The sequence below is a fragment of the Macrosteles quadrilineatus genome, unplaced genomic scaffold (assembly GCF_028750875.1).
Source record: "Macrosteles quadrilineatus isolate MER2022 unplaced genomic scaffold, UCM_ALF_1.0 Scaffold_2__2_contigs__length_208266976, whole genome shotgun sequence".
Taxonomy (NCBI): Eukaryota; Metazoa; Arthropoda; class Insecta; order Hemiptera; family Cicadellidae; genus Macrosteles; species Macrosteles quadrilineatus.
Window position 1 is genome coordinate 124,904,695 of NW_026542595.1, and position 12,279 is coordinate 124,916,973.

General features: G+C 33.0%; 1 protein-coding gene across 1 annotated transcript in view; it reads left to right on the top strand.

The window, feature by feature from the left end:
* The window catches only part of LOC128987490 (ATP-binding cassette sub-family C member 3-like), a 42,095-nt gene continuing 29,816 nt past the window's right edge, over nucleotides 1-12,279 (top strand). Inside the window, exons 1-5 of the mRNA XM_054408358.1 lie at nucleotides 1-433; nucleotides 6,476-6,652; nucleotides 10,363-10,488; nucleotides 11,089-11,226; nucleotides 11,563-11,691. Of these exons, the coding sequence (XP_054264333.1) occupies nucleotides 389-433; nucleotides 6,476-6,652; nucleotides 10,363-10,488; nucleotides 11,089-11,226; nucleotides 11,563-11,691 (615 nt within the window). The 5' untranslated portion in view covers nucleotides 1-388. The remainder of the gene's footprint in view (nucleotides 434-6,475; nucleotides 6,653-10,362; nucleotides 10,489-11,088; nucleotides 11,227-11,562; nucleotides 11,692-12,279) is intronic.

Below are 12,279 nucleotides of genomic sequence, written 5' to 3' on the forward strand. Positions count from 1 at the left end.
AGAGGGGACACTTGTTGCACAACGGATCAAATTCAAACTGAAAATTTACAAAATTAAGTGATTTTCAACAAGTCCTAACATTATAGAATCTTAATAAAATTGCCTTTGCGTGTTCGGTTGTGTTTTAAACTGGGTGTCATTTTAGTGATTTTATATTGTCATAACTTAGATACATCAGTAGTTATTAAAACTTAAAACTGTCTTTATAGTAATCTGCCATTCATCTGAGACAGTGAACATTAAATAATTTATTGTCTTTTCACGAGTTCTGTGGATTTCAACTAGACCTACTAGATGTTGAAAGAAGAAGAATAGTTTCTTAGTAGATGTCGAAACTGTTTTAGAAGTTAACTTAGTTGGCCTAATTTTATTATTAATAATTTCAAGAATGGTATGGGATGAAGACGCTCCATTCTGCAATTCCACTTTTTGGGTAAGTTCTTTTTTGGATTTTTAAAATGGAGCATAAATTATAACTTAGGCTATAAGTTTACATTAAAAAATTCAATCATTTAACTTGTTTCAAACATGTTTAACTTAACAATTGAATTTTAATTTTTAAGTTAGGCCTAAAATTGGCTATTGCATAAGTTAGTGCCTAACCATAAAACCTATGCACATAACTTAACCTGTTAAATTTACTTGTGTAGCTTTATGTTTATGTTTATTTAGATCAATTTGATTCTCTTTTTCTTTTTATAGCCTATAACCATTGACTATGATATAGTCAATGCTATGACTTAGAGGTGGAATCATTTAAGTTAGCATGGTGAGCAGGCTGCGGGTAGACTTTCATAAGTGGCGCCAAAAAAAAACCGAATAAATATAGGCATCAATCAATAACTATAGGCTATCGATTATTTCATTTGATATATCAACAGGGTCAGGAAAAACATGGAAAAGTCAAGGAATTATGAAAAAACTCTGGAATTTCTCCTGAAAGACTACCTTTTTACATATATGCTACGTTTTGCTCTAAAAAGGTTTTGTCAGGGTGATGACTAATGGCAAAAAGAACGACATATGCATTGATGCACATTTTTATAAATTGATAATTTTAATCGGTACAGGGGTGGAATCGATATTTAAGTTAGTTTGAAAAAGGTTTTGTATTTGAGAGTGATTAAATTTTAAGATTTAGGCCTATATTTTTTCTAATATTTCTTGATTTTGATTAGTCGATCTCGACTTATGGTAAGTATACCTGGAAAAAGTATAAAATCAGTCTGGAAAACCTGGAAAAGTCAGGGAATTTTAACTTACCAAATTTAGTAGGTACCAACCCTGAAAGTTTGGCAGGAGGTAAAAAACAATAAAGTTAGACATCAAAATTAAAAACTTGTTTGGAGGCACCTAGCCTATACTAAATAATTAGGTAGGGCCTAGGCCTACTAAATTTAAATAATAAATAAAAGGAAGGTAAAAGGTAGGCTAAATTATTAAATAATCAATACAATATTTTCATTCGGTGGGTTTTGGCCCCACTTATGAAAGTCTACCCCATGCTGCACATTTAAGTTACTTTATAACTCTTCCCCACCACTAAGTTATCGCCTAACGATCAAGTTGCCAATAAGTTAATTGCCTTAGTTGGTCTGATTTCTCTATTCATCATAATTATAAATACCCCCGCCGTAGCAAACCTGCAGACTAAGCGAATTTCCATATACACAGCTGGAATTCCACTAAATTGTTCCCTTAAAATTGTCAGATTTATTTCCTATCTAAACATCATTAATATTAATGAGTACTTAGGTTTGCTGCTACAGGGAAGAAAATGGGGGGTTTTATTGAAATATTAATAGCTCAGTATGAAGTAAACAAAATTTCAACATTTCATTAATATATGTCCATACACAAGCAAGCTACAACACTGTATTTATTCTCCATAAGAATAACATGGTAATTTTAAATTTACATTATTTTGCGATTTTTCCCTAACCGTTAGGCATGCAACAATGCTTCAATATACTAAATTATTTGTTTTTTTGAGCTCTACAAAATGGTTTAGAAAGAAATTGCAAAATTTTATGTTTTCAGGGTAAAAAATTAGAAAAACCCATTTTTACCCCATAAAACCCCCCATAAACCCCTGTTCCCATAGTCCGATCATGCTGGTTCGCGAACTCGTTCAAATAAATGTAGGTTTACACGTTTATGCCAAATTTCATCAAAATCGGATCATTTTTGCTCGAGTTATCGCGCTAACGGACACATATATAAATATATATATATATATATAAATATATATATATATGTATATAAATATATATATATATAAATATATATATATATAAATATATATATATATATGAATTTGAACGGATGGTGTTTTTGACCTCTGGGGACCTCAAAACGAAAAACTAAATCGGTCCCGGGTCCAGGTCTTACCATGAGACCTACGGTAATAGCTTATTCCCTATATATGGGAAATTCGCTAATATTCCCTATATATGGGAAATTCGCTAAAAACAAAGTTTCAGCATTTAAAGAAGCGAAACAGACATTAATGCTAACATTTTTCTCTTTAAAAGATGATATTTAACTTAACCTACCTATATAAATTGATAGTTAAGAATGTAAATATGTGTGGATGAAAAATGTTTTTTGTCTTTTTGGACTACACACACCCCTAACCCATAAGTTAGGCTATATTAGTAAAAAAAAATAAATCACTAATTTAGGTATGAAACTAGGCCTATCGAATCAAAGTTTGTTAAAGAAACCTTAAAAGGAAAGTTAAAGAATATTATTTAAAGTAGGCCAATTTAAAGGAGTGTGGTAACTTTACGATCCAATATATACATTTAATCTTATCTGGTAACAATAAACCAGTGTTGCTCATTGTTACATAACATATATTTTAATATCTGTAACCTAATCATTATGCCTACAGATAATAATGTCAAGGGTTATCTGCTGGTTCCTTCCTAGTTTTGCTGCAAACTCTTTACTTTCCTTCAAGTTAATAGTGTGTAACTTAAAAGCCAAAATGTGAAATGAAATAAGCCCTAGGCTCTTTACTGTATACAGGTTCTTAGGTTTTGTCCTCAGCAAAGCAATTTAGGATTACCTACAATATTCCTTTGTCTCTAAGGCTAGAATTTCATAAAATAGTTGAATACGGTTGATAAATTAATACTAATATATTGAGTGTGACGGTCGTTGAACGTGCGCCCAGGCTGGCCCGGTCACCTTACCCGGCCAGGTCCCGATGAAATTAATTACTCAGTGTGGCGCAAGCTTGTGGAAAGGAGTTCAAGGGGTCTATTGCGTTTGCGTTGCTAACGTTACATAACCTATAAATGTGTGTTTCGCCTGCCGTTCCCATGGGCCGTTCCCTATCTCTTGAGGCCGGTAAATTCCCCTTGCACAATTTATTGACTCTGGACATTAATAGATGTAGGCCTATTTATTTTGTGATTTTGCTTTTTTAAGACACAACAATATAGGTATATCATAGTTAGTTTATTATTTTTAGTTTATGTGCCTTATAATAAAGATGGACTCCCCAATACCAAATTGTTATCAGCAGTTTCATGATTCACTATTATTGAAATAAACAATGGTTGGGAGGGAGGGAGAGGCTGTATATTTAAAAATATTAGTTAAGTTACGCTATTTAACATTTTTAGTGTGAAAAACAGTGTTTAAAATGGAGTATTTTCGTCACGGTGCCCACAAACGTCATAGCAATTGACGTAATTTTTATTGGGAAAAACTGCTCAAAACACTATTTCCGACCTGGATCCTCACTTCTGGCAACAAAAAATGAGATTTTATGCAATAAAAATTTTCTAAGGCTCTAAAGTTTTAAGTTAAAACTCAATGTGTTAAGTTAACCTACCGATATGATACAAAATTTAATTCAAAGATTGATGAATGATAAAAGATACGGCTATAAAATGACTACCATTATCTGAACAATAGGGAATTTAGTTTTTAATGTCGTTGATGATTCGTGGTACATCACATCTAAAGATCTGAGCCGACCTTTGATAGTGGACCTTGAGAAAACATATGTTATCAACGATTTCATAACCATTTTTTTCTGTCTTTGTCCTATGCTTACACTTTAGTTAGCTAAGTAGTAATGCCTGATCCAAATAGAGAATATGTTAAAATTAATTGTTAAAAATAGCTGTTTGTTTGTTAACTGTCTGTTCCTAGCTTTATTTTTACTAATTGAAAAAGAAACAGTTAACTTATACTAGAAATATTTTAGACTAAAAAGTTAATTGAAAATTTCTTTATCGGGAAGCTATCACCGTCTCCTGGTGGCATGGCAAGACCTAGACCCAGGACTAATTTGCTCGTACCATTTTATATCTATGTCCCCAGAGGCCAAAAACACCATTCATTACCATTTTGGCTTGAATGTGTAGGGCTGAATAATCATGAATGATTTCACCAACCATATAGATCGAGTAATTATGGAAACAAAGTGTTAAATGCTGGTACACTATCGCCGAATATAGGCGAGCACGATATTGTACCCAGTCTGCGTGTGTACGCTCTGGATATTTTGATTTGCCATGATTCGTGCTCGCCTGTGCTCCCTTTTTTTGTCGGTTCTTGGGGCGAGTCAAAGGAGACAATCAAAGGCGAGTGCCGGAAGTTAAAATATACCTAACCACCAGCAAGCATGTTTGGCGAACATAGGCGAGCGTATACTGGGTTCGACAGCATTTGTCGTAGCAAATCAAGTAAAACATTTGGCGAATACAATTGGCCGAACATTCGGCGATAGTGTACTGCTAGCATTATGGGGTACCGGTATTTAATTTGTTCAAAAATTGTTTTTCAAATTTTTACCCTTAAATCATAGAAATGCCTAATTTTTTATTATTGCCATCTTAGAGCTAAAAAATAAATTATTTTTATTTTAAAGCGTTGCTATTTAAGATGAAATGTTACGGGGGAAATTCCATTAAACTGTAGGACATCAGTATCTCAGAAATCAGAATCAGAATTCAGAATCAGAAATTTTTATTGTTTCATATTGATTTACAAAGCTTACACACAGAGTAAACTAAGAATAACTTAGATTAACTTACTTACAAACTTGTGAATTATTTAACGATGAAACAGTTCATACCTAGGTCAAAGACCTGTTTGGGATGTTCTATAGTGGATTTATCTATATAGACGTATAATTTTTCCACTTCAAAATTTGACTTAAATTTCAAGTTTAACATTTCTATTATATAGCGACTGCAAGAATGGTTTCAAAGGAATAGGTATACTATAAAATAATTTGTTCTGTAGTAAAATTAATTTATAATTTATTTGCTTCTTTGCACTCCATATTTGTCGGTGCCTTGTTTTTTTCCATGCTCAATTAATGAATAAATTGATGGTACTTTTATTTCTACAAATACATTCACTAAAAATCAAAGCATATGTGAGAAAGTTGAAATACCAACAGTGCTACAGAGAAGACTGTCAATAAATTTATGTTATGTAACTCAAGGATGGACTCTTACTCTCCACTTATTTTATTTTGTGTTAGTTTCCAACATTAACAGGCTACGACCACTTGTGATTTTATCAGAGCTAGATAATCAGTTCAATATTAAGCCAATGTCAAGTAGACACTTTGTGTTTGCTAGGTCAATACTTAATTTTGAACAGTTTTCTAAATGCAAAGTTATTATTCTACTCCTTCTGAATTATTTGGTTTGTTTATTTAATTTAATTTAGTTGCACAAAGCAGGGAAACATCAAAATTTATCACCACCTAAAGTTATCACCATCTTTAAATAAGCTATATAAGGTTTGCCAATTAATTAATTATTTGTTGAATTAAGACAAGCAATTTTTTTTTACCACTGGATGTTTAAAATACATACTGATGGAGCCTAGTTAGAAACAAAGCATTAAGTTGAATTGACCTTGAAGTCATTTGATTGATAAAGTTCAACAAAAAGAGTTGTATAACAGCCAGTTTCTTTTGATTTCATGCTGTGTGCTTTATTACAATGCATGTTATCACCCTTTATCAGTTTTTATGTTCCAAAATTGATAAGGAAGGTCAAACAAGGTGTTCATATGCACACAAAAATTTGGGAGCCATAAATAGTTTGTCAGGAGCTTTTAATCAAATTATCAACACAAAATCTGATTTCTTTATTTGTAATACCCTTCGGTAAAAAAGGAAATGTTAAATACAGGTTATTATCTGACTTTGGAAGCTTTTATGATCAAGGCCCAGGCCAACCGGGCCCAGGGGCGGAAGAGGCTTAGATTTTTTTGTGATGCAAGGTAAAGAAAAATTCCCCACTAGGACAAGAGGAGGGGGTGCAATAAAATTTTGCGCCCGTAGCGTGTCACATGTAAACCGCGAGCTTACTTGTATTGTCTAAATAGTTTACTTTTGAATCTTTGGAACCAAAACAATCTCAGAAATAGTCCAGTGTTAATTTTTATGTTCACCGGAGAATACAGTTTTGAATTTAAAGTTATTATGTTTTAGGATCCAGAGATTCTGTGGGACAGTCCAGACCCGGAGTTTACTCCGTGTTTTGAGAAGACAGTTCTGGTTTGGGGACCATGTTTGTTTCTATGGATCTTCTCTCCCCTGGAGGTGTTTTTCATCTCGCAGAGCCGCTGCCGAGACATACCTTGGGGCATCCTCAACACCTGCAAGCTGGTAAAGATAAAAAATGCATTAGAAACTCAATATACTTAGTATTCAAAGTATACTCAAGGTTTCTTATTGGATAGCTAAACCTATGAAATATTAGGAAACATCCTACACCATCCATATTGTTTGAATTGCCCAATTAGGTTTTATAGATGTCATTAAGGCACAACAAACACATAAAGAAAAACCACAGCCATAAGAAAGAGTAATGGATGTTTTCAGGGTAGTAGCATAGTTCTTAAGTTGTTTTCCTCTTATGTGATAAATGTTGACGTAGTTTATGTAAGCTGTTTACTTACTAAAAAAGAATTACAGTAACTTTGAGATAGGCTTCTAGCTTCTAGTTTACTTATACACGTTGTGTAATTTATTTGTCATTTGATGAATGGATAGTGTTGTCACCTTCTTGGAATTGTATATCATGTGTGTATCTAAAATTACACTTGAAAACGGATTGTCATTGATCAACTGAGCTATCAGTAAGCCTTGTGGTTGTGCAATAGCTCTAAAAAGATAACTGATATCCGGTGTAGAACATCAAATTCGTTGTGTAACAGATTTACACTGAGTACCTAATACAAAGGTGTGTGAATGAAACTATCCAATTCGTTCAGCATTCTAAATTTGTTATATTGTTAAATACCCTAAATACAAAAGTAATTTTGCCAAAATAAATTTCTCACAACTACAAAGCTTCTTATTTCGATCTCTTATTAGGTTCGTTTCCTCTTTATTTGTGAGATCAAAGAAAGGGTTTTTATTAATTGCTATTATGGTGTAAAATAAGTTTACAAACCTCTGTAGTTTCAAAAACACAAACAATATTATTAATAGATATTATTTAGCGACAGATATTGTGAGACGTAGGAATTGGCTAACTCAGGAGCTCGCTAACTCGGTCGTGTGTCGGAACTGGCTAACTCTGGAACTGGCTAACCGTCTCAGTCAGGAATTGGCTAACTCTGGAACCCGCTAACTCGATTTTGTCTCGCGGCGGAATTCGCTAACTCTGGAAGTCGCTAACCCGGCCGCGCCCACTGCATGGAGCGTTGCCAACCTTGCACGACAAAATAATCGTACATTACCGTATTTCAAAATATCAGTGTCAATGAAGATACAGTAAATGTAATTGTTTTTGTTATCAATTTCACTTTTAACAGATAACTAGCCCAAAGTAATTCAAAGACAATTATTAAAAAATCATGAAAAGTGTTTTTTTTTATTTAACTTTAAAATGGCCAGTTAAATGTTTATGATTTCGATCTTAAATATAAATGCCATAAGTATAAAAGAAAATAACAGAGTTGAAAAATAGTGAAAAGGTACTAAATAATTAAAACTCTACGAAATTAAGCTAAAATACACGTTAGTTCTCAAACACGGAAAACAAATTTAATCGTAATGTCATCAAACATCAACCATCAGTCATCAACCATCGTAACTTTCATAACTAATTCATAAATTTAAAATTAAATGTTCGTAGTTGAATCGTCCAACTTACGTGTAAAAATATGACATTAGACTAAGCTTTTATCTAGGCCTAATAGTTTAAGCCAAAGCATTGTAGGCCTACTAGTAAATAGTTGCCTAATTCTAAAATGTGTTGAATTTTTTAGTAATAATGTTACATGTTTTAAAACAGTTTTTAGATTGTACACCTAAGCACCACTAGTAAATAATAGGAGAAGATATAATATTCATATAATAAAACGTGACAGGGTAATTTTAATTCACGATTCTTAATCAACGAATTGACGGATTTTTTTAGTTGGGTTTCCTTTACATTGTTTTAACAATCGAAATAAACTATACCAAGCCATTGCTCGGTTCACCGTTCCCCGGTACTGAGCTACTCAATAGACAATAGCTTTGTTTTTGGATAAGATCAAGTAATTTTAGGTATGGCCACCATTCATAAGAATTGTAACAAACAAGAACGCCTGGGTCGATTTAGAACCAGCCTGGAGAAAAACTCCAGACTTTTAAAAAGTAGGCCTACTGAAAGACGTAAAATTAATATTAATTAAACAAAATTAAGAGGATGACCCGGGTTCTACACTAATAGCCTACGATAAAAGAAATTTACAAGTTGTATTTATGCATAGACTAATTTTTAATGCAATCTATGAATAAATTAGGCCTACAACTTTATAATATTGTATTGATAAATATGTATTTAAATTCAATAGCTCTATTTAAAATTACATTACCACTACATTGTATTTCTGGACTGACGTTTAACGTGTAAATGTTATTGTGATTTATGATTCAAGGCTACAAGCCCAGTATATAAAATACGAACTCAATAATTTATTTGCAGAAGTTCAAAAAATTGTATTTATTTGAATAAAAGAAACAAATGGCGAACTACGAAAATAGATATTTCATAACATGAAAAAGATCCAAATTAAATGTACATTTTTATCTTTTTGCATACCATAAAGCTACTATTTAAGTAAGAAGCCCAAATATAAAACATACTCCCTTATATTAGTATATTTCTAATCCTTATGGATCAGCTGAAAACAGTTTTATTGTTAGTTCTGTCCGGTGCACTGTCTTTAGAGGTCGTGTTTTGTTTACAATTGTTTCTTGTTTCCAGTCATTTAAAACCTCGTTTAACCAAATAAAACGTTCTAATCACAACTAATACACGTCCTCTAGTTATATAACCAAACAGTAAAGAGCAAATTATGAAGCTAACTATAGAAATAAAAGAAACACAATTTTGTCGACACTAGCGATCAGTGTCACCGGACATGAACTAGACGCGAAAAACGAGCTTCAAAGTTTACAATGGGATATAAAGTTTACTTGTGTTGGTTAGTCTATGGTAAGACTATAATGCATTTTCCACCCTAAATCATGAGAATAATGTTAAACATACTTCTCAATATATTTATTTGATCAACTACGTTGCTCTTACTCCTAATTAATCGTAGGAAACGACATTATGGTACCGATACTATATAGGTACTACACTTTCTGTAACACTGGACGAAAATATTCGTGCTTGGCTCCCTTTGGACGGCCCGCGAGGCTTCTGATTGGGAGTTAGTGAGTTCCGCCGAGGGACCGAGTTAGCGACTTCCGTACGAGGACAGAACCCGCTAACCCGGCTCTAGAGCGGGTTAGCGGGTTCCGGAGTTAGCCAATTCCGAAACCAAACAAGTTAGCGAGTTCCTCTCATCGACCAAATTTGAAGATAGGGCTTTTAACATGGTGTTAGCGAGTTCCAGAGTTAGCCAATTCCGCGGACCCGATATCGTTTAGCACAGCCTCAATGATTACCTGACCTGACTGACACCATTGTTATTTTTACCTTTAGTATTTTGTGAGAACCTTGTGAAAGTGTCTCTTCTCATACCCGGACCTACAGAACCAAAAATCATGATAAGTGTCGTAGCTATTGCACCAATTATTACAGAGACGCCAAAATCAACATCTTGAAAACCTACGGTTCTACGATATTTGTTCTATGACATATGGTTTCCAAACCAAACACTTCCCTAGGTTAATCGAAACTCCGTTGCTCTTACAGTTGTTTTAATCCGTAGTTAAAAGTATGAATACTACGGAAAGACTTAAATCCATTATGTATCATCCTGTACAGTTGTAAGCTGATAGCTTTGAAACTTATCATATCAGAATCAGCATTTATAATGTTTTTTTTTAGCAGTAGTCAACATAATAAAATGTATTTTTTATCTACACAGTTTATGAACCTGGTGCTGTTTGGGCTGTGTTCAGCCAGTTTATTCAAGTCAATCGCAGTCTACTTCTCTGGTGGTCAAGTGTTTCCCGTAGACATATGGACACCTGTTGTACAAATGGCTACTTTTGTAAGTGTTTCAATATTTTATGGATAAATAAAGAGTGTGGATAAATGCTCCTATAGAGTGTGCAATTTATTTGGTTAAGCACAAGCAGTGTAGAAATAAAAAGTGTAGGCTACTCGGCAAACTTGTAAAATAAACTAATATTTTGGAGTCAATGAATTAAAGTCTTCTGTTCAAATTAATCTTGGGAATTGGTACATGGGAGTGATTTGTCCCATGGTTGAATTTACATTCACATTTGCCAGAATATACTCAAAGTTGCTATCCATTGAAGTAAAATTCAGACATATTTGTTGGTAGCACAAATTTTAAAAGGCATTTTTTGTATCAATGGAAATATTGCGCTAACTGTAAAAACAATTTTTCCCGTTGCTGAACAGGAGTTATTTGATATTTTAAATATAATTAAAATAATTTTTCAATAATTGGCATTTCCTTAGATTTTTAGTTACTGTAGGCAAATTAATTAGGTGAGACAAAAAATCCTTAAAGAAGATAAACTATAAAAAATATATATATAATAGTTTAAAATCTACATTTTAGCACGTGATACCAAAAAAGTGTAACATTTTACAAGCCTATTAAATTTTCACATTATTTTAGGTTCTAGCGATAGTATTTCTTCTGTGGAACAAAATTCGAGGGATTCAAACTTCAGGAGTTCTTTTTGTGTTCTGGTTGCTGCTATCAATAGGAGGGATCTCACAGTTCCGCACGGAAATCAGACGGGAGATCAAAGGGGTGAGTTACTTACTTAAAAAAAGTTACGTCCAAAAGTAGCACATTTTTGTATTAAACCAATTCATAAATGTACCAATTTTAGGAAAATAAAATAAAAAAAGGCCCAGACTGAATCATGGACCTTTTTTCTGTTTCACATGGAAATGAGATCAAAACTAAATTATAAAAATTTGTACCCGGTAGAAATTCTAATTACGTTTTCATGTTAATAAGGCTTTTGTCTTTTTGACATTATTGAGAATACCGACTTTCTGTCACCATTTTAGCCATTTATCGATCACTATAGAATTTGTTGGTTTACGTTTTCTAAACTGAAATGTATGTATGTTTTCTTAGGAGCTAGGAGACAACATGTTTGGTTTCATCATTTACATGATATACTATCCCATAGTGGTGCTTATGTTCCTGTTTAACTTCTTCCCGGATAAACGACCACGGGAAACAAACTATCCACGATCAAATAAGGTAAAGCATAATGTTTTACTACAGTAGAGTCCCGTTAGTCCGAAATGGTTGGGACCAGGCCCATTTCGGATTAAATTTTTTCTATTTTTTGAATTTTTTTTGTCTTAGGACGCAGGCACGAGCCTGGGATTGTTTTTCACATTACTTAAGGCTAGACCTAGTAGCTGCAGCATTATCACTTGCAGTAATAAAATCGATTTGTGAATTGGCGGACGAAAATAAAAAATGTTGATAACAAACATGGTGAAATATTTACTAAAATATTTACTAATACTAATTTTAAAAATTTTAAAAATATATTTTTATGGTTTCGGATTAAGCGGACTTTCGGATTACCGAAGTTCGGATTATCAGGACTCCACTGTATAATTGTTGACTAATAAGTAGGCCTATGATAAACTTTTCAGACAGTTTAAAGCTCAAGTTTAAAAACAGTCAAGTTTTTTCTTGTACTACAGTGGTTAATTTACTTAATTATTTTTTTCATTTATTAGTTAAATATGCTATATTTTAGATTGATTTGAATTAGTGATTAGTGGGTGAGTTAGTGAACAACTTGAAAAGTGCTTATGGAACACCAGCGATGGC